At 44.2% G+C, this 22,909-nt stretch overlaps 1 protein-coding gene across 1 annotated transcript in view; it reads right to left on the minus strand.

Moving 5' to 3' along the window:
- Positions 1-5,926: 5,926 nt before the first annotated feature.
- The window catches only part of SOBP (sine oculis binding protein homolog), a 112,155-nt gene continuing 95,172 nt past the window's right edge, over positions 5,927-22,909 (minus strand). The window contains exons 6-7 of the mRNA XM_053974326.1: positions 18,392-20,346; positions 5,927-6,014 (exon numbers count right to left, since the gene is read on the minus strand). Coding sequence (XP_053830301.1) covers positions 18,394-20,346 — 1,953 coding nt within the window. The 3' untranslated portion in view covers positions 5,927-6,014; positions 18,392-18,393. The remainder of the gene's footprint in view (positions 6,015-18,391; positions 20,347-22,909) is intronic.

Here is a 22,909-nt window from a genome sequence, read left to right on the forward strand (position 1 = left end):
GAGAGAGGAGTCTCTCTTGCACCATAGACCCCCAGGAAACACAATTGCTACCCTTCTGTGTTTCCATGTCACACATGGCAACCACATGAAGAAAATCTTCCAGTGTGACATTCTCCTTTCCATGTCACAGTGCTCTCACCACTGTGCATGGGCAGACTGCTCATAGGGCTCCTTTAAGGATGCTTTGCCAAGGGCCAAAAGAAACAACAGTTCAGCTTCTCATTTTGGGACAACAGTCCCCCCCATTTCCTCCTCCCCTGGGGCTGAGGGTCTCAAGAACAGAGATCATCCTCTTCCTGAGGACAGAGGGCATCACTACACCCTCCTCAGCTTTTCTCTGTTCTCTCATTCCTGTGCTGGTACTTGCTGAAGCAGGTCTCCTTGGGTCACTATTGCATCCCCCTAAAAATGCAGTCTCTGTTGCAGGAGAAATTGGTTCAGTCTATGGCTATCAAGAAAAGTCCAGCCACAAGCCACTCCATCATCTCCTCCCACCTAAAAATTCCTACTTCTAACATCTCAGATCCAAGACTGTCTCTCTTCTACTTCAAATCAAGGAGGAGTAATATTTTACAAAGCCTTAATTTCCCAGGAAAGGGTTAAAAGTCTCAGACTCCCCAGACTGAAATCTCTGCCCAGAACTCCAATTCCCACAGCTGAGCACTTTCCACCCGCACTTCTCCTTCTCCTCTGCTGGCAAATTCCAGGTGCTGTCAGGCTCTCTGTCTCTTTCCCTCTGGGGTGGGGGGGAACAAAGGCATCTCCGTTTCTCTCCACCCTTCTGTCTGCAGGGGCCGGCCCGGTTCCAGTCCCTTCACCCCTGGCCTACCTCGACCAGGCCACATAGCTTCCCCTCCCTCACCCAGCCCATGGCTGGGCAGGGGAGAGTCTGCACTCTCCGACAACCGGAACCAAAGAGACAGTTCCCCTGGGAGTTCTTGCTTTTAACCCCCTGTGTTCTCAGAGGCGTGTCCATGCCTTCAGTGGTCACTCCAGGTGCCAATATCCAAACCTGACCACTGATTGCTTTGACCCTAACTTTCTGAAAAATTCACTTCCGTGTCAAACCACGACAGTGAGGCTGCCCCTTCTTTGGGGACAGTCATGTGCCTGGACTATTGATGTAGGGACACAAAACTTTTAGATGTTTACATCATTTGTAAGGAAAGGTCCTGGGCATTTGGCATTTGGCTGCCTCTCTGCATCTTGAGTATCCTTGGAAAACTTACTTCAGTAGGGCAGTGGGTGAAGTGGCTGGGACACACCTGCTCCAGCAGATAGGTAATACTTTAGAGACCAGGGAACAGCTTGGAGAAAAGATAGTGTCAGTGGCCTAAGTTACTGTTTTCTTCTTCTTCCTTGTGGCCGGGTCTGTTCTTCATATCGTCACAGAACTTCAAGTCCCAGCAGGTCTTGACTGGTCAACAGGTCAGGCTGAGGGGCACCCCTGTATCAGATACCCTACCCCCCTTGGGGGTGCTGCAGTGCCCTGCAGTCAGCATCCACTGCGCCTCTGAGGAGCCATGCTCCCACCATTCCTGTAAGCAAACAGCCAGAAGCTGCTGTTCTGCTGTGCTTTTTCACAGCTCTCTGTGTTTTGCTGGTGCTTCCCAAGTTTTGTGCAAAATGTCCCAGTATTGTTCAAGGTAGCAATGCATTTCTTTGCTTAATACCACGTAAATGACAACTAAAATGTGTGTAAGTCTATGAAAAGCTGTTCTCCCCACGTAAAAACATTTCAGATGTTATGTTCAGTATGAAGCAGGTTCAACTCAATTCTGGATTCTCCCTCCCTCTGCTGCACACGTGTGAATACCGAGTACCACCTTTCCTTACTCACAGATTCCAAATATCAAGTCACCTTCCAGTGACAGTGGAAGGCAAAACAACTTAAAAGACTGCTTCTTTTCAGAGTTACACCTCTGTAAATCCAGAGCAATTCTAGGGGAATCAACCTGAACCAGCATCAGCAAATTTGCTCTTAGTTTGCACACAGAATGTTTGTCATAGTTGTTATTATTAAATGATGCCTTTATATTCCAGGTCTATTTTTAAAACAAAGGCAATGAAGTTTGGGCATCCAGTTCTATATATGGACACTCCAAATGGCATTGAAATGCCTCATGCATGTGTTTGGCTGAGTGTTGATTTGAGTGTCCAAATATGGACCTCAGAATGGGATATCTCACTTGGATAAGCATCCTTGCAAATTTGGCTCACAGCACTTATTTGAACAAAGCAAATTTATTTCTATAATTTAGCATGGAAAAAAGCACAAATTGTTTTCATTCTGAAGGACATCCTTATTCACAGAATTGGGCCACTCAAAAAACTGTCATGTGTAGTAGTTCTGAAAAAAAAAAAAGCTCTCAAAATCATCTAAGACAACAGGGGAGGAAATTAATGCAGAGTGCTTGCAGTATGCAGACCCCCTTTTATCACAAGGGCAAAATTCTCGCTGACAGCAAGAATTCAGTGCTAGCAGAAGGGCCCATGCAGCTTGATCACAGCTAACTCCCCCTCTGCCCCGGCAGTGTGAAGGGATGCACGCGCGGCCAGCTGCTCTGAGACCCGAGGCAAAACTGCCTCTCTCTGCTGATAGAGACAGTCTCTGCATCCCAAAACCACATATAAGAGCTGGAGTGATGGCTGTTGCACACAGGAACCTTCCCCTGTATCTCCCAGTGCACAGGATTTTCTTTGTCTGGCTTCTTGATGGCAAGTTCCCCAGGAAAGAGCTTGGCTTGGCTATTAGGTCTTAGTGCTCAATAAATAATGTCAGCAGCAGGAGAGCACCGATCTGCAAGTGTTTGCTGGGTTCCTGCTAATTGCAAAAGACCTCTACATCCTTTGTGTAATTCCATTCATTTTGTTGGCATCGTACACAGGATAGATTTGGCCTCAGAAATAAAGCAGGTTTCTCTTGAATAATGTATTGTACCATTTGGTCTGCATTTTCCTCAAGGTTTATGTATACTTGGATATTTCTCCCCATGTATGCAGCTGGAGATATTTTTTCAATAGCAAACAATGAACTGATTCAGCTGTTCAAAGCAGTTGTTCACATTCTGAATTTTGGGGTAAGATGTTAAGAAAGTATAAGGTGAGCAAATTCTCAGGAAAGCTAAGGTAAGTTTGTGATCACTGGAAACATGTGAAGCCAACCCTAGCCTAGATCACTTTCTCTACCTCTGCTGCCCTGATGATTTTTGACAAGCTGATTCCATTTCTGGAAAAGAAAACCAGTTCACCAGAGAGAAAGATTTCTCTAAAGAGTCTGTTGTTTTTCAGAAGAGTGAAAATGTGTGCTAACAATTCTGGACCACTGACAAAAGCAAAATCAATACACACGGCCTTCGTTTTACAGCCAAGTTCAGATGAATAAATAGAGATGCAGCAAGCTGTTTACTAGGGAGACAAGCTTTACTCTACATGCCCTTCCAAGCAGCCATGCTTAGGCTGTTGTTGTTTGCCTTACATGGGTGGTTAATGAAATCAGTCAAACCGTTCCAGAACTCACCGGACATTTCCAAGCCCTCCATCAGCAGTGCTGGCTGTGCTAGCCAAGAGCTGGGAAGCAAATGCTGTTGTGTGAGATAGCTGTGGCAGAGATCTGGGGGCACTTGGGAGGAGTTTGGTCCTTTGAAGAACCTCTGATTTCAGGGGGAGCTCATGCACAGAAAAGCCCCATCCTCACAAAAGGCAGGCAGAATACTCTCTGTACACTGCCCCAGAGGCAGCATGAGAAAACTGTGCTTGCACAGATCCTCTCGAAATCAATGAAGCTGCAGCCACTGCATCTATCCAGGGATCTTCTCCAAGATCAGGACCTAACTGCACTGTGCTAAGTGCAGGGTTTTTTCTCCCCATGCCTTAAACACTGCAGAAACTGAGAAGTGTCAAGGGAGGCATGAAGATAGAAGGGACATAGATACAGCTTTCAAGAACAACTTACACATATTTTTATGTGGCTTCAGACTCAGGGATCTTCTTGTCTGTGACCAGGCAGGTATAGGAATTAATAACTGCATGCACAAAGAGGAGAAAAAAAAGAAAAATAAAACAACAGCACGTTTAAGTGCATTTTTTTTTCTTGGAGATTTATTTTGTTTTAATAAATCTGACACCAGTCAGGGAGAGAGAAAAGCATTGCAAGACGAAAGGAAAGCAGAGCACGCTTAGGGTGCTTCAGATTCTTGCTCTCTTGAAGATGTTTCATCAAAATGTCTTTGAGCTCTCTCCCTAGACTCAGGAGTTGTTGGATTCCCCCCACCCACCCTTTTTTTTTGTTGTTTTTGTTTGTTTGTTTGTTTTTTTTTTTAAAAAGCGAGCTTACTCGCCCGGTGTGATTTCCAAGCTTTCACAGCTCTAATAAATAAGGAGCACCTGTAAAACAGTAGCTTGACTTAAGTGAATCTGTACAAAGGAAAATATAGAAATACAGTATATACATAGTGCTCATAGTGCACCATCACTACAAGGCTCTGGTTCAACTGACTCTGCTGCCCTGCTCCCAACAGCGCTGACACAGAGACTCTGCTCCTGCAAACTGCTCCTCTCTTCCCTGCAGCAGCCTTATAGAAAAGGTGTACTCTGAACACTCAAGAGTGAACAATTGCTTTATTCGAGTTAGTAAACAGTTACACTGAATCACAAGGTGATCTGAATTTTTTTTTTAGGTTTTTTTTTTCTTTCTTTTTGATTTTTTGTGGGGTTTTTATGGGTTTTTGTATTTTTTTTCTTTTCTTTTTTTTTTTTTTTCTTTTTATTTGTCAGAATGGGATACTCCACAACTCTCTTACCAATTCAGTGCCAGTATAACATGCTCTAGTGTACTTTTGGACTCTTGGCTACAACTGTACAAGTGCACACAAGTAAATTCTACCCTGTTATCCTCCACCCACTGATTGAGGATCAAATTGCACATTTCTCTTAACCATGACAGGAGAAAGCAAACAGTGAAACAGAATCATGGGGGATCTTTCTCACTTTACCCTTGTTTTCATTGGTTTGTCCATACCATTCTAATTATCATGAAAGGGCTATGCATATGGAGAGATTGTCTCACTGCCTTCCTGGATCACTGAAAACCATCAGGGTTGAAATTTCATCCAAGTCTTTCGTGACGCCCAGCAAATATTCCCCTCAGATTATTTTACACCTTGAGGGAATTTTGGTCTTTAGTTCAACACTCTTGCTCTGTTCCCAAATGGGGCGCTATTTAGGGGAATTTAAAGAGAAAGCTGAGAAGAATAAACATTTACTGAGTTCTCTTGGCATTCAGTCTCTGAAAAACCACAGTATAAACTATTCATGCTGCTTCTTACATCTGTCAAATCAAAAATTAAAAGCCATAAAAGTGTAACACTGAAAATATGGCATTAGAAAGGATAAAGGTGGCCTTTGTAAAAATAACAAGGAAAGTATATTAGCCAATAAAATATTCTAACTCTTCATTTAAAAGTGCATCATGGGTAGGACAGAGATGACTCTGAAGCGTTGCTACTCCAGTATTACCCCTTTCCCCCATCAAAACTTGAATAGGTCCAAAACCATACAATGCAAATCACGATTCTTAGTGTAGCAGCAAAACCACAGCAGTTTTTCAAAGGAAAAAAAAATTAAAAAAAAATCCGTATCATTGTCCAGTCCCAAATATCTGAACTTCAAAGTCAGTGAGGGAAAAGTACCTATGTTGGTCCATGCGGTTTTTGAAACCTGGGTGAAAAATCCCCCCCAGCAAGAAACAAAGAGGAAAAAGCATTCCGAGAGGAGAAGAGGGGTGGTCGCAGGAATGCTGAGCACACTGTGTGGATCTATGATGTGCTGTCTTCTGGGTCAAAGGCACCCGTGGGACCGAGACTTCCTCGGGGACTTCATGACAGGAAGCTGCTTTCTTTGCTGGACTTTCAGCCAGAGGGGGTGGTGAGCGGACCAGCTGGTGTCATTCGGTGGAGTGACGTGGTTTGCTCTGCTCCCTTTCTCCATGCAAGGTACCCTGTCAGTGAGCGCTCCTGCAAAGCAGACAAGCAGAGGGGGTCAGGGAGAGCAGCAGGAGGCTCATTGCAGGCAGGCTGGGCACGGCCTGAGCTCATGCCCCACAAAGCCTCACGCTGGGCAGGCAGCCAGGCTGAGGCACAAGCCCACTGCTCCGGCCTCGCCGGCCCCTCGTGCCTCAAGGGCCATTGGGACAAACAGCCCCCAAGGTTCCTGGAAAGGAACATGGAGGAATTCCTGTGATAAAAAGCTGGAAGCTGATATAATTACAGTTAATTCTCAACAACACCCTGGCAGTTATAAGCTCCTGAGTCTTAGTGTTTCTAGAGGATTCTGGGAGATTCACCATTGCTACGTCCCTTGTCAGCTGGCCACGTAAGTTACCTAGCAGTGATTCCACCTCCCTACACAGTGAGCTTTGGACTTTATCTCCTTGGATGGGATCTGCTGTCCCCTACAGATTTGGACTGAAACTCTGCAGTACTTATCAGCCTTAGTTTTGATGCTGGGGTACACTTTCCTTCTCAGTCTGCTTCACGACCTCCCCTTCACACTGGCTCCTCTGCAATCCCTCTCAACAACGTGCCTGTATCCCCTTGCCAAACCTCCACCCTCCTTACAGCAGAGACTGGAAGGCACATGGAATATGTCGACCAGCATAAACTTCCATCGCATAGAGACCATGATATCTAGGTGAAGGAGTAATGTTTGTGCTTTCAGGCAATGCGCCCAGTGAGATGAGCTTCTTTGTGTGTACAGAGAGCTGTGAACAAGAACTACACTGAGAATTGGGATGTATCCACCTACTAAGGTGAAGTACACAACTGCTTTCTGTCACATTTTTTGGCTTGAAATCTTAGTGTAAAAAGGGAAGCAGAGAAAATTAAACCTGTAATGTCTGAAGCCTCTCACTGCTCTCTCTTTCCATACATCAACAGAAATGAATTTCCATCCCTCACTAACCAATCTCATAGTACATGGTACAGCACAGACCAGTAAGGGATTTGGGAGGGAAGGCATAAAGAAGTTCAAGTGGCTCTTGATGCTTTCTGCCTGGAGCAGTCATCTAGCTGTGTAAGTTCTGTCTATTTTCCCCTGGTGCAGATGGACTCAGTGTAACAGGGTGTGCAGAACGGCGAGAAGGACCTTCCCTGTTGACTGGCTCATATGGCAGCAATTGCGTTTGATGAATGCATCTTTGTAGCAATCAAGTTACACAATAAAAATCCGTATCAGGCATCGCATGCAAAGTTCTATAAAGAAATGAGAACACGCTAGTCATCACTGCTTCGGAGCTCAATGCTACACACCTCGTGCCAACACTAGCGTGCATGACCAGCACAATAAAGTCAGCTATTTATATCTCCCCCCAAAAAACCTAAATTACTTTTTAGGAGAGCAACATATGCTCTTCACCCGAGCTGAACCTGCCTTCAACACACATCAAATATTGCTGATCAGATAGAAAAATTGTATCGACCACAAAAGAATTTTCATCAGGGTAAAGCAACTTATGTGAGTTGTGCTGAGGTAAGCACACTGGGTTTTGCTTGCTTTCCAAAGTCAAGTAGGGCTGGGCTGATCCTGGGTTGGAAGACCACCTAGAAGTTAGAGGCAGGCTGTAGTTCAAACCCAGGAAACAGTATGGAAAAGATGAGGGAAAGAGAACAAGTAAGAAGGTTTCTGCCCTATGGTTAATGTCGGGGGATCGAGAATAACTCAACTGGATGATGACCCAGCTCAAGCAGGTGGTTTGGAGGTTCATCTGTGTGGGCTCAGATAGTGATGCAGTGCTTCCATGCAACAGGTGAGAGCTGCACTGGTGCCCTGTGTGGCTGTTAGTCAAAACCTGAGCAATCGGCAGCTGTGACACAGGCTGCACTCACCCACACAGAGCTTCCTCTTTGGCTGATGCCTGACATGTAAGGATTTAAGTCCGTGCTCAGAGCAGCACAGAATTAGAGAATGGCAGGTTAATTTGGCAGCTCAGGCAAAGCCTCCCCAGTCTTCGCTCCCTCTCTGCAGTTACCCAGCTCTTTCCAGGTGCTGTTGCAGAGCTACAGCCCTTTGTCCTGTAGTGGGAATCTTGGTCCTCCCTGGTAGAGCCAAATGCTGGAAGTGTTCCCTGCCACTTCCCTGCCACTCCATGCTGAGGAGCTAGGTGGCTCAGCTGTCCTTCTTCTGTTCCCCCACACCCAAGCACTGGTCCCTGTGTATCTGCTCCCAGCACTGCCCCAGGAGCCAAGCATGGCAGCATGCTCCTGATGGCCACCACAAAGAGCTGCTTTTCCACAGTGTCCTCCCCAGTTATGTCCTGCATGTCATTGACATGGCTTTGGTCTCATACACACATCCAGACACACACACACAGTTTTTTCCATGTTTGCTTCCCTGTCATTCTATGCCCCATTGAACATTTCTGTCTCCAGATTCACATCTTATTGTTCAGGAAAAATTAGAGACTGGGTGGGGAAGGCTGAAACAAACATTGATGTGGACTGGCATGGCAGAGTTTCCATAATTTAGCGTAGCACTTAATTCACCCAGACAATGAATGCTGATGTGCTAAAAGAGGTCTGGTTCATCCGGGACATGCATGGCCCTAGAGTAAAGGCACTGCAATTATTTTCTCAGGGAAACGCTCTGAAGATAAACCACAAGAGTGCAGCTAAAGTCAGCATGGGAGCAAGCTCAGCCCTGGAAACACTCAGGAATCATCTGTTACTTGTAATAGTTCTGTAATTTTTTAATTTTTTTTTTTTTTTTACAATTCTTAAAGCAGTTCAAGCTTTTTCATTAAAACCTTCCCCTTTGAATACTCCATAATTTATCTCTCCATGAGCTAACGGAAGGGATGCCACATTGCAAAAGACAGGGAGGACATTTAGCTCAAATGGGAAAACAAGCGAAGTCCTTTAAGCACCAAGGCTGGATTTCAAAGATAGTGATTTCCTTCTGCTCTGACCTTGCTAGCTAAAGATGCTCCTCAGCTTTGGGTCACCTGTGGAACTCAGGCTCTCCCTTCTACTGAAACATGAGCTGCAATCTGAGCAAACATTGTGACTTTAGGGAATGCATTGGGGAAGAGCCCTGGGATTTGCTTTCTATACCTAGGCAGAAGAAATGGTAAAGACACTCCCAGCTCTATGAATTGTTGCACCATTTTCTCCAGGCTATTACTGATGGAGGGCAGTCTCTGGTTTATATTTTGGGGCATTCTGAGGTATCTACATGGATCATGCAAAGAGGAAAATGCCATCATGGTTTTGGACTTCTAATCTCTACATTGAAAGTAGAGATTTCAATCTCTACAGAAGATTGAAATCTCCTACAGGAGAGCCTGCCAGGGCCAGTCCTGATTGTAATTGAGTATATCTCCACAACAGCAAAGCAGCCCAGTCTCCTCCAGTTAGTGCAGCATCAATGTGTTTGCCAGCCTTGTAAGTAGTGTGCTTTGCCCCACTGGTGTGCTGATGTGGCAGAAAATATGATTTTCCTCTGAAAAAAAAACAGCCACATTTTCAACAAATTCTCCCATTCTAAGCGGGGATAAAGTTGACATTTTGCAAGGTATTTTTTAAAAAAATAACAAAAAGCAACCAACCTGCCCCCCCCCCCAAAAAAAAAAACCCAACCACAAGACACCTCCCAAAAAAAAATCCAAACCAAAAAACCAAACTGAACCAAACAAACAAACAACAACAAAAAAAAAACCTAAACTGAAAAACTGAAATAGAAGGTAAACCAAATCCAGACAGTTTCTACTCTCCTTTCCTGAAAACAGGCAACCACTGTGATGTGATAACCCTTCTTTAAACCTCCGATTTTGTCTGAATCAGAATAGTAACTTGTATTTCAGCAGTGGGCCTAAACCACTATTCTAAGATTCTTCTCAATTTCCTTGTTAAATAGCCAGAGAAAGGCAGTTTAACTGTTGGTAGTGGTAAGGAGGATGGTGAGGATGGGTGTCTTGCTGAGCCATAGTCTGTACCTCCCTAAGAGAGTTCTCATCCTCACCTGGGCTACACCTAGGCCTGGCTTTTTAACCTTAAATGTCATTGTGGGCCACAAAATTATAACAATTACAATAACAAAACTTTCTGAAGCAGCAATGAACCTTCTTAGTGAAAAGTTTCAACATCCTGTATCAGGAAGAAATCGACATTTTCCCATGAACAACTCCATTGTCCATAACCATCCAGGACTGTGTGCTTGGCACTGTCCTCATGGGGTTTCTCCCTGGTTTTCACAGCTCTTGTTCTGGTTCTTTTCAAGTCTAAACAAGCGCAGATACAGACTCATCCAAAAGCAAGGGGGCATGCTCAGGTGGCAAAAATGTCATGTGGATTATCTTGTGGGAGAAAGAAGAGGAAAAGCTCATCCAGAACACATAAGGAGCAAGTGGGTGAGACCTGGCATAGACCTCAGTACAGTGTCAGGCACCTTAGGGCATCTCCCTTATCCTCAGCACTGAATTGGGCACTGAAAAGCCTGCTTTGGGCCCAAACAGTGCTTTAGATTTTATCTATTTCTCAACCCTAGAAGACAGGAACAATGCTTTTACCACCAAGATGACCATTTCAGCAATAATTGGCAAACTGCCTCAAATAAAACTAAATTGGCATTTTAACTGATCTTTCAAATTTAGGGTCAGAATTCAAATTTTCAGTGACTTTGTCATGTATCCTTTCTAGTCATGTTCAAGATTCTCTCAATTGGAGCATTCCTGTGGGAAAGGATTTTTTTTCTCCTCTTTTTGAATAAGGAACTTAGAAGTGGCAGCACAAGTGGTTCATGAAACTTTATAAATATTTGGAGCATAAGCAGACAACATAAAGTTTTGCACTTAACCACGTGGGCTCCAAATAAATAGCTGAAAATTGCTTTAACCATAGGTTTCAATATCAATCACCTGATGATGGGATACAGATCTTTCCAGAGAGGTCAGAATTCCATAGTTATGTCACTCAACACTACCCAGTCCCAAACCCCCTTATTTCTTAATTTTTTTTTTAATATCTGCCTTCATAGAAGATGATTACATTACACAGCATGAAAGTCCAAAACTGGGACTGGAAGATGGAGCACAGCAGGGAGTATGGGTGTCCTCTCAGCAAATGCAGTTCAGCCTCCTTGCCTTTAGATAATTTGTTATTGAAGGTTGGCTCGAATTTAAGGCAGCAATGTTTCAGAAACACTTGGAAAAGCAGGCCAGCTGCAGGGCGGATATCATTACAAATTGAGACACATGTTGTACAGGAATACCATTCTCTTCAAATACCAAAGTTGTGTCTGGGGAAGCAAAGCCACGCAAAGGAGTCGGAGGCAGGACCTCGATCTGTAACGTGCCGAGGGCCTTCAACTTGCATTAGAGGCACCAAGCGCTGAGTGCACACAGTACTGAGCAGGATTAAGCCCAGATATTTAATCAGCTGTAATTTTCATGGTAGAAGCAAACATTAAATAGTTGAGGGTTCTGCAGAATGTTAGAGGTTACTCCAATTCATGGCTCTCACGAGATGATCACACATGTTTCCAAAGACAACTTTCAGTCCTGCGAGTGCACTGCAGCTCATTAACAAAATAATGTAAATAAGGTCGTGATTAGTAGGTCTCAGCTGTGAGGCTTTGACTAGTGGAGGCACCCAGAAACATGCTTACCTTTATGGGACCAACAGGAGACAGCAAGTAATCTGGAAACAAAAATTACTTCAGAAAGTCTTGCTTGCCACTGTCTGATTTCCTCCCGACTTCTTGCTTAAAGAGCTTTATTTCTACTGTGCTTCAATCTTCCACTGTGTTTTTTTTAAACAATAATTTAATTTTATCTTAAAAGCTATGGCTCATTGCTTGTGTATGTCCAACTTTTTTACAACCACAGTCCTCAGAAGTGTTTTGCTCCTTTCTTTCCCACTTTCAGGTATTGCTTGTAATTCTGTTAAGTAAGTTATAAGCTTCTCACAGTTGTTCAGAGCTCACTGCTCCGCACTGAGGTTGGCCATGGTGTTTCAGGGTCAAGCTTCACAAAGGCTGTGAGGTGCTTAGCTCCTCATCAGATTTCAGTGGCAATCAGACACATACCGTCCAGCATCTTGGCCCCTGCATGTCAAGGCAATCGATGTCTAGATTATATTTTCACAAGTGTTTTTACAAGAGTCTGTTTTACTGTGGTCTTTGTTGTTAGGGACTCTGTATTTAATTATGAGTTGTGCTTTCCTCCCCACCCCCATAAAATTTCCCTACACCACTGACTTCGATAGCTTGACAGCACAAGGACAGGCTGATGAAGAGCTCAAGTCTCCCCATAGGGCTGTTTCACACTTAACACTTTTCAGTGCAGCCAAACCCACTTTGAACCAACTTAAATAAGGGGAGAATTTTAGACCTTATACATATGGCAGTGCCTGATCAGTCTTTAAAGCCTGGCAAAGAATTATGAGCAACTCATTGTTTCAATATGAATGTGGGTTGTACCAGCTTAGGGAATGCATGGTGCTTACTTCAGTTCAAATTATTTTAATTTCATAAGACAATTAAAACTAAAAATGGCAAGTAAGCACCAAAATTTTCTCTGAAATCAGTGGTCTGAGGTCCTGGGAGCTGTCAGGTAGACTACAGTCTGTAGGTGTCATAGGTTCTTCAGATTTCTGTGGGTCTGTCAATTGAGCTATGCCTTTTTTGGCTGTCAAGTTCTGGTCGTGTGTTTTGTTTGCCAACAGTCCTAGATACGTATTACCTTTACAAATCAGACCAGGTGTAGTTATTTTCTAAACTGAGTTCAAGAATCAGATTTCATATTTGAAACATGCACCCCAGGAGGTTTTATAGAAAAGCAGGAGGAGCCCATCAGAAATCAGCACTTGCTCCTTTGATTCAAAGAGCGTGCAGTGATCTATGGCAGCGTACCACGAGCCTGCTATTTACTGCCACTGAGACGGAAGTTAGCACTCCCACACCCCGGCAGCAAGATGTGGGAGCTGAAAGCTACCCTGGAAGTATGTCATTTTATACTTCACTATTTTGAGAACCTTTTTTTTTCTTTTCTTTCCTTTTTTTTTTTTCCCTGGGAAATCCTTTTTCTGATTTAATGCACCTGAGAAGGTATACAGGCAATTTTGAAACATAAGATCACACTGCTAGAGTCAGGCAGCTCTCAAGGGCAAAGCTTCAGTTCCAAGCAAATGTGTTTAAGGCTTTGTGGTGTTAAAAGTCTCTCCTCTCCCCTTCTGGATAAATGGAAAATTTCTGTAGGCTCATAAGAAGCCAGGTGAAGGAAAACTTCTGAAGCAGAAGAGTAGGTGTTAAGTGTATGAGTCCAATTACTCTGCTGATTTAAATTAGTTTGGCACCAGTGGAACTATATCCAGTTAAAATTAGCTAAGGCTCTGGCCCGTAGTACCATGTCAACAAAGATGACTAGCATAGAAATGTGTTCAAATATAGAAAAACTGTATTCAAGTATATCTTTAAGGTCAAATTTTGTCCTGATCATAGCAAGCGGGGCAGAGGTAAGAAAGATGTTGGTAGATAGATACCACAGTGACAGATGAGAGATAAAATCTCTAAGGTTAAAAAAAAGGAGCTTAATAGCTATGCCCCTTGCCTCAGGAACACCCAGACCACAGCAGGAAATCTTGTGCTGGACCATTATGGGCAGAGGAGCTCAAAGTAGGATATAACTTCTGCTCTGAACGGAGTGTTCTGCATGCTGTGTATTTTTATGAGTACAATGCATGGACTAGACAGCTGAAGGTTTGGGCCTTTCACATAGCAGATGCTGACCCTGGGACATACAGGTTGGCTCTGTAGGTGGCCATACACCTATTATTTCCATTACTTCTGGAAGAAATTCTGCTCTCACAAGCAGAAGAACTGCTTCCTTTCCTGACCCCTCTGTCCCCAACACAGGATTACCCAACACACACACATATGCACACACAGAAGCTAGTTGTGGGTTTAGTATGTGCCACTTCATTTTCTCATTTAGTTTAACATAACTATCATGTTAAATCCAAGCAGACCTCAGTGTTTTCATTTCTTTGTTTTAGGAAACATTGACATCAAAGCTGGCGGGTTAAAACTGATCCCGCCAGGGCATAAAGCATGTAGGCAGGCAACACTAACACTGCTAATTTTAGAAACTCACATTGCTCAAACTTGAAAATATAACACTCAACAGAATACTCTTCCTAGCTTCATTCCTTTATCATAGCAGGACTTTGGCACTGAGACATCTTTTGATAGTTTTTCAAATTGCATCAAGTTAGAACAGCTTGACAGTCCACATCCTGATGGAGAAACTAAACTTTAACATCAAGGATTATGTTGCTGATTAGCACTTTCAATAATCAAGTAATTGGTACATTAAATAATTCAGAAATTGGCAACTTTCCCAAAAAGGTCACGCTTGCACTGATTCCTTTTTAGAGAGTCCATGTTGCTGTTACATGAATTCAATCTGTCTGTCCAGGACTCTAGCGTAAAAATATTTGGCTAATTTCCTTCTTGTCACACAATTTGATGGGAAATAAAATCCGGGAAAAGTTGCACATTATGGCAATATGTTCAGATTTTCCAATTCAAGTAGGTGAGAAGCAAGAGAGAAAAAAACAACTGTCTGGACTTTTTTTCTCCCAGGTTAGTGTGGCCAGTGCTATCAATACAAACCTCCAAGGCCCAAATCAACACATTTGTTCGTGCAGCTTCTATCCTCTTTCTAATTTATTAGAATTTCTATGAGGTTGGAGTCTCTCTTAAGGTATCCTCCCCACAACTGGACTGCAGAAGAAGGGTTTTATCTCCCTGCTTCCCGACCTGGGCAGAAGGAACTAACCCATGGGCGTGGCAGAGGTCAGGGCTGCAGGTGCAAGAGGCTACACTGATGCTCTCCTCTCCCTGTTGCCCCCTCTGCACAGACAGAGAGGCTCTGAGCCCTGCTCAGTTCTCACAGGCAGGGAGGGCAGAAATCTAAGGTAAAGCCCTTTTGCTCCCCTAGACCGGTTGTGACCAGCAATGCTGAAATAGCAAAAGAAGGGCTCTGCATGAAACCACAGAGTCCTCACCTCAAATCAATCATCAGAGCTGCACAAATCACTCGTGCGTGCCTTGAGATGCTCAAAACCCACCCACATTTCACTGAGGTACCCACTGGAATGAGATGGTTACTTCTGCAGATTTGGAGTATCCTCTTTCCCTTGGAGAACATGAGGACCCTGGTGTCCCATATCTTCTGCACAGAGGCTACTTTTCTTTTTCTGGAGGAACGGGGTGGGGTGGATGAAGACTAATAACCATCACCATGCTGTGCTGTGCTACTGCACAAGCCCCAGGGGTACGGCAGACACCTAGGCTGGGCTTCTTAACTTCCAGTGTCTATGTGGACTTCTAGGTCTGTGCCAGTCACCCTAAGTTTACCTCATTACAGGCAAAAATAGGCACTCCTAGGGCACAATTCATCTGAACTGTCTTAGCTGTTGACTCTGGGATGAGCTCAGCTGTCTCTTTGAAGTGCCTGCTTCTCTACGTTAAAGAGAGTTTAGACAATTAGTTCAGCTGCATCTTTGTTACTGATGTCTGTATTGGGTCAGATTAATCTTGCCTGGCAACCTGAAAAGTTTCCTGTAAGACAACCCTTACACTGAGGCAAAGAAATATGAAAAACTCAGGATGAAAGGGGAAATCGCTATTCCTGAGGATAATCACAGTGGCAGTTATTAACATTTAGAGAATACAAAGGGCTGAGGACAGTAACTGAATGATAAAGAATCCTTGTCTTTCCAATGCAGCTTGTTCAGTTTGCCAACTTTCTTGCTCAAATACTATCTGTGAAGTGATGTCATGAATAATCATGTCAACAGGCAAAAATACACAACTGGGTGAAGCCAGAACTCTCTCTGAGGGTTTAGGCTCTGGCTTTGAATGATACTAAACTCCTCTTGGGACTGGGACCTTGAAGAGGCAGCATGGCTGCAGCGTGGATAGTCCAGGCACGCAGAAATAGATGCTGAGAACCAGCCTGTCTTTGACTACGGAGTAAACACATAAATGTGCAAGTCTTCTAGCACTGTCTTGAAATAAGCAGCTATGAGGAGCTTCAGCGAGGTGGGAAAAGAAGGGTTAACCATGGCTCTCCTAAAATTTAATAAAAAGGATACAACTAAACAGTGGCCTTCTCACTAGATCAAATCACTACCCCTAGGTAGAAGCATGCATACATTTATGAAGGGAATCTTTCAAGCTCCAAAGGTAACACTGGGGTTTGCAATAAAGATACTGCTGCTGGAGGACATACATTCCATACCTCAGGGGCATGTAGGGGGATCCCCACTAATGGGACCTACGAGTGTGTAAAGAATTTAAATATTAATTTGACTTAAAAGTTACTGTATATGCTGATTACTAGACTGAGAACGTGATAGTTGTCCTCTTTTTATTAGTGTATCTTTTATATGTGTCAGCACATGCTGAGAGCAAAGAATAATGGTTGTGTTCCACCAAAGAAAGTAAATAAATGCTGTTGGTGATCAAGGGAAGAGATGTTTCCAGCCCTGCAACCAGCACAGGGAATACAGTGTTAACAAATGAGAAGGGAGTCCTGGCTACACTATGTACCTTTGATGGTGCAATTAGCCCACACTGATGGAGCAGGGAGATACTGCAATGGCCCAGATTACACAGCCTGCTGCTGCTATCTGTGGCTGTAGGTGCCAAACACCACTGCAGTCACTATTTGTGCTACCAAGGACAGGGATTTACTGGAGGCTACAGAATATTCCACGGATTGTAATGAAATCTGGCATGTCACCAAGCCACATCTGGCAAAGCATCAGTATTTTACTGCCGAACAGATTTCTTGCAACACCCACCATTTCCCCTTTTCCTGAAAGAAGCTCTCCGTGCTTGTGAATCTAAATAAATCCCATTACATTAGTTTTGTTAAGGAACATATTCAGTGCAGGTAGCACAGTGTGCAGCTGCAGTGCCAGCTGCAGGTTGATCTCCAGGGAGGGACAGGAGCCCAAGCCTGAACACCATGCAAGAGGATGGGAATGGACATTGATCCTTTCCATAACAAAGGACAAAGGACCAGACACTCCCAACAACCCCCAGACTTTCCTGTGATTAGACTGTGAGGGTATACAAGGTAAAAAAGCCCAAGGATTCCTTTGTTCTGGATCCCTACTCAAAGGCATCAGCTCAAGCTGTTGTTTTGTTATTTATTTATTGCACCATGATGAAATTATTTTAATGCTTGGGATAGCTAAGAACTCTGCTATGGAAAACCTGGGGTCAAGCCAGTGAGGAAACCCGGTCTGATTGTGTGAGTGTGGGGTGTGTAGCTGCGGAGGGGCTTTTGTCCCAGCTTAGGTGGTACGAGAGTGGCTGCCAGAGCTGTTCTTGCATGGTCAGACAGGAAAGATTCGTTAGAGAGTTTCTCGCTCACAGGTTTGAAGCATCAGACACATAGTAAACTAAGAGTTTTACAAGCATCAGACACATAGTAAATTAAGTTTTACAAAGATGCTACACTATCAGAGGGATTCAGTAGGCTGGAAATTGGAAACGAAGGATGAGAGGTTTCTGCATCTGGAGCACTGTCCTTGGACAAGCCATGGGGGGTTGGTGAAGTTACCCATATCTCCGCCTTGCTTTGCAGCCCTACCAGGAGCCACAAACATATAGCAAGCACAGGGCTGGGGCAAATCTCAGCTGCTTTTCTAAGGTGGGAGACTTACCTCAGGTAAGGCAGTAAAGCCTCAAGGCAGAGGTTTTGCTGCAACAAGCTATAGTGGGCAGGTCCCAAATAGACAGCAGTCCCTAAGCACCAATACACCAGAAAGGAAAGCTCATGGAGAGGAGTTCAGTCTCTAGAGAACAGCTCAGTGGAAAACCAGGGTGCAGTCTGGAGGCAGACCAAAGTAAGATGGTTGGAGGTGGCCATTTGCTAAGTCCATTGATCTGAGCAGGAAACTGCTGGGTCATCCAGCTCTATGCTATGCTGCAGGGCAATTTCAGTCATCGTGAAGGCTTGAGTTGCTGTGTAACTCAGCTGGAATAAGTAAGCAGATTAATGGCCCAGACCTGTACCATATTCTAGGCAGAAAACCACTGACTTTGACATACACAGCACAATAACTTCACAGCCAGAACCATCATGATATGTTCTGTGAGCAAAAGTGTAATGAGGCTGCTGATGAATGGAGTACTGACAAGTACAGATGCAATACAGCACAAAAAACAATACTACAACACAAATAACAATAGTTTTCTGAAAGTGCTCATAAATGGAATTTGTATCTTTCTGTTTCATAAAGGCTACATCCAGATGAGTTTGACCTCATACCTGAAAATACTTAATTCTATTCACACAGAAGGCAGTAGTGATTACACAAACCTTTACTTATTCTGATTTCGAATTCGGAGACACCTCCTTTTCAATGGTGGCTCCAGATCCTCTGGCCCTGTGCTGAGCATTGGCGTTGAGATAATGCACGGCGCAATAGCAGTCTTTTCTGCTGGTTTTGGCACAGGCTGGATCACGCAACCTGTCTTGGGCAGCATCCTCAAAGCATATGCATGGTCCTCGTCTGCTGGATTGTTAAGGTTTGGGTCCTGTTTGTCTCCCCCAGCCAGGGGCTCCTCTCCAGTCTTCTTGCCAGCATCTCCCTCAAGGTGGCAGTTCGACGCACAGTTGTTCTCCTTAACGGACTCCAGCTCGCTCACCGCCAGCTCCTCCGGGGACTGCGGCTTTTTCGGCTCCTGGGGCGGCTCCGGGTTCTTGGAACCCTCTGTGCTCTTTGTGCCATTCACAATGACGTTGCACACCGCTGCGCCAGCTTCCAGTCCTGGCGTGCCAGAGGCCAAGGAGACGGGACAGCAGTGAGCTCCGTCACTGCACGGTAACGTTTTTGAGTCAACCGGGCTGCAGTTGTCCCTGCAGTCACTGCAGTTCCTTTTGTCCGAGCTACCAAAAGCCAAATTTACAACACTGTTAGGTTCACGTTCAACTTTCACTTGGGCATGTAGAGCCCTGTGGATGACATTGTGCAGCCTAGACCGGTGGCCTACTGTTAGGTCTATCACACCGTCCTGTGGACCCTGTAGCACACTGGGGAAACCAAATTTACTGTTCGCTGGACTACTAGGTCTGACAGTCAAATCAACAACTTCATTTTTACTGTGCTCCTGAAGCACTTTCGCTTGATTAAGGGACTGGCCTGAGCAGCTCGGTGATGAGTCAGAGGATTTGGATGATCCTTGCTTTGACTCTCGAGGGGATGAAGAGCTATTGGTTGGCTTTGCCCCAGGCGTCTCGCTGGAGGTACTCGGAATGAAGCTTTCGCCATTGCTGGAGAAGCCATTGGGGGGTTTGGAGTCGTTGATGTGAGGGATGGGGATGGGAATGGGGATGGGAACGGGCAAAGGGACAATGACAGGATATGGCACTAGTAGAGTTGGGGGTGGCACCAGTGGGGCAAGGGATGGCAATCCAAAGTTCATCATCTGTGGCATAGGCATAGGACCATTTGGCATCATGCTGACAGGGGGGAAGGGAAGGCTGGGCAAAGGAGCTCCGGGAGGGGGAGGCGGCAACAAGCCAGGAGGATTCCCAGGCATGGTAGGTGTTGTGGGGGGATGGATATGGGGGGAAAGCATTGGCCTGTGCATGGGGCTGGAGGTGGGACCCATATTCCTGGGACCACCTGGTGGGGGACCAATTCCAGGAATCATTGGATTGGACAGAGGGCTGTTAGGATTTGAGGCATGGTGAGGTGGCCCACGAATAAATGGTGGACGGATTTGCTGCATAATTTGCTGTTCCATGAATATGGGCAGAGGAACTGGCCCACGGTTTGTCATCACCATGGGAGGACTGCGAGGAGGGACACCAATTGGAGGCACAATGCTAGCAGGTGGCTGGACAGAAACTGGTGGAATATTTGGATTCTCACTGATGGGAATAGGTTTGGGAACTGGCGTGGGGATTTTAGTGACAGAGCAGTTGGCAGTGTCAGACGGAGAGGCAGTGGTAGACGCTGATGGTCCAGGGCCTTGAATTTGGCCAGCTGCAGACGCTGGGGATGGGGCTTTTCTCCGAGCATCTGCTAGCGGTATATTCCAAGAATCTGGAGTCAGCAGCTGCACCCCAGTGCCTTCTGCTTTATTTTCGACTGGAGGATGTAATGTACTGCACAGTCCAGCTGGAAGATTGGCCTGTGTCTCTTTGTAGAAAATGTCCATTTTGTACTGATTGAGACATTTTGCACTGCAGAACTGAAGCCTTCTTTCCCCGTCCCCAAAATCCAGATACTCTTTTGTGTGTCTTATGTGCTTACACCAGTCACATACCTACAACACAGTAATAAAATCAAATCAGGTAAGAAAAGCAATCTTCTCTTCATAGTGTTATTTTAAAAGTAATTTTTCAGTTGCTAAATACATTATTTTTCTAACAGGAAAAAAAGAAGTTACATTTGTGAAAACTGCACCTTTTTTTTTTCCTCCAACATATTAATGAAGTGAATGCCACTCCCTTTTCTGGCTCTCATGATCTCAGTTCTACCTTATATGATGCCTTATATGTCTTAAACCCAAAGCACAGAGAAGAATCCTCAGCTGGCATAAACTGTTATAACACGCATATGTAAGTATGCAAAGTCCATATGAGTATGGCTGTGATTACTCCTTGGTGGTAATCTAAGCACGCCTGTGCCATCTGAGATGCCATACTACACAAGGACTGTGAGAACTGGAAAAGGACTCAGAAAATTGCAGGAAATGAACACAAACCATTTTCTGCTAAACTGCAGCACACAGTAACATTTAGTATTCTACTAAGGGTATCAAATAATAAGTTGGAAAGAGTGTGATATTTCAAAATGGCATCACAAAGCAAAAAGCATCATTGATTCTTTGCCCTTCATTCCAAGCTGAATCTTGGAAAAAGTCAGGATATTTGTGTAAGGTTCGAATAGTCCCAATTTGTGATGTTTCAGCAAGCTGGAATTATTTTCTGAGTTGTTTGCCCACTCTTGTGTACGAGTCACTTTGAGTAAAACTTCTTGGCAAGCAAGGACCTTTTTAGCAACTTTTCAAATACTACAGCAAAAAGTTTGCATTGCAGGCTCAATTTTGTTTTGTTTCTCTGCTTTCCATTTAATCCTTTTTTTGTGTTGCTATTGGTGTGGTAAGGGCACAGCCAATTTTTTTTTTTAAATAAGGCCGCAGAACTAATTAAGCTGTGAAAGGTTTTCCCAGTTGTAAACCACTAGACACCAAAGTTCAAAAAATAGTCATTCTAGGCTTCAGAATCCATTACTTCAGAGAAATTATTGTGATTTCATTAACACATTAATTTTGCAACACCAACAGCTCTCACAGATGGTGAAGACATGATCTACAATTCAAATATGACTCTTGTTTGCACAAATGCCTTTCCTTCATATGGCATTTTAAACAAGAATTAATATGAGTAATCTTGCCATAGCTATAAACAGATAAACAGATGTCAGATTTTTCAGTGCCTCACTTTTTTGACAGAATTTTACACACACAAACCCCCTCCATTTTTGTCATTTACATTAGTTCTCAAAATACTCCACTGACAGAGATTTTTGGTGCTTCCTATCAGCATGTTGAGCCTATGACCATGTCATAATATATCCTGGTATTGTTTGCTCTGCCTTTTCCAAATAGCCCATATTAACTTGTTTTGAAATGACTCTATCTTTTGTACAAAGGAAAAAATACACAAAAAACCCCCAAAGAAGACTATGGTTGTGAAAAGACTGCATTAAAAGGATAATTAATTTTAATAACTATTGGCCATATAAACAATTCAAAACAACATATGCTGGGCATCTAATTACCCATCTCATTTAACTCTCAGCTTTCCTTTAATATAAACAGTGGCAACATTCTTGAGTTTTCAGTAATATATCTTTAATGTATAGACACACACAACTCTGTGCTATGGCTATTAGCCCATTTAACTCCTGGACCTTTTGGCTATCCTGTCAGGTCGCTGTTTGTTTCCTTCCTGCTCCCCTCCCCATTCACACACACACATGTGCACACACTCCCTCTCTTTTATCCCAGCATTTAAATCAAGCTAAATAATCCGTTGAGAAGCAGCAACCCCTAAGTCAGCCCTGAAGTTTGTGAATGCAGGACCCAGATTTGTAGCTTGGGCATACAGACATTGTGCTCCATGAGATAAAGCAGAGGGGCTGCTGGCGCTGCTCGGCACATGTGGCATCAGCAAGGCTGTATTTCCAGCATGGTGCCTCGTGGCAAGAAAGGAAATTTCCCGGTGCAAACAAGTCTAGCCCTGCATTGAACACACAGTGATGGTGTCACACCCTAAAATAGGTGCACAAAAAGGCTGTCAAACACACAGAACTGTTGAGATAAATGCCTGCACTGCCATGACGCATGCATCCCCTCCAAGCGTGGGGCAGATGGGAAAGCAGGAGTGCAACAAGCAGGGCAGAGGGGACAATCCCACTTCCAATAGCTCCTGGATTTTATCAGGTATCAGCTCTCCCATCTGCTCCCCACAGGAAGGTTCAGTGGCCATCACAGACAGCCCTGGAGCTTGTGCTGCAAATACTGCAAACACACAGCAGTGGTACCGAACCATCCAGTATATTTGGCATGGGTGTGGGTTTTGCCACCCACCTGGCACATCGGCACATATGATGGAACCATCCTATAATCAACCTCCTGAAATTTTCTGGCTTGCCACTACTTTCAAAGGAGACAAAAGAGGAATTTGTGAGTCTACACCATGAGGTTAATAGGATACTGTTTAACTCAGTGGAGCTGCTGAATTTACCTTAAAGTAATTTCTGAGCAAGAGCTCACTGCTGTAGCCACAAAATGCTATCTATTTTGCATGTATGGAATCAGG

Source organism: Vidua macroura, chromosome 3, assembly GCF_024509145.1.
Source record: "Vidua macroura isolate BioBank_ID:100142 chromosome 3, ASM2450914v1, whole genome shotgun sequence".
NCBI classification, from domain to species: domain Eukaryota; kingdom Metazoa; phylum Chordata; class Aves; order Passeriformes; family Viduidae; genus Vidua; species Vidua macroura.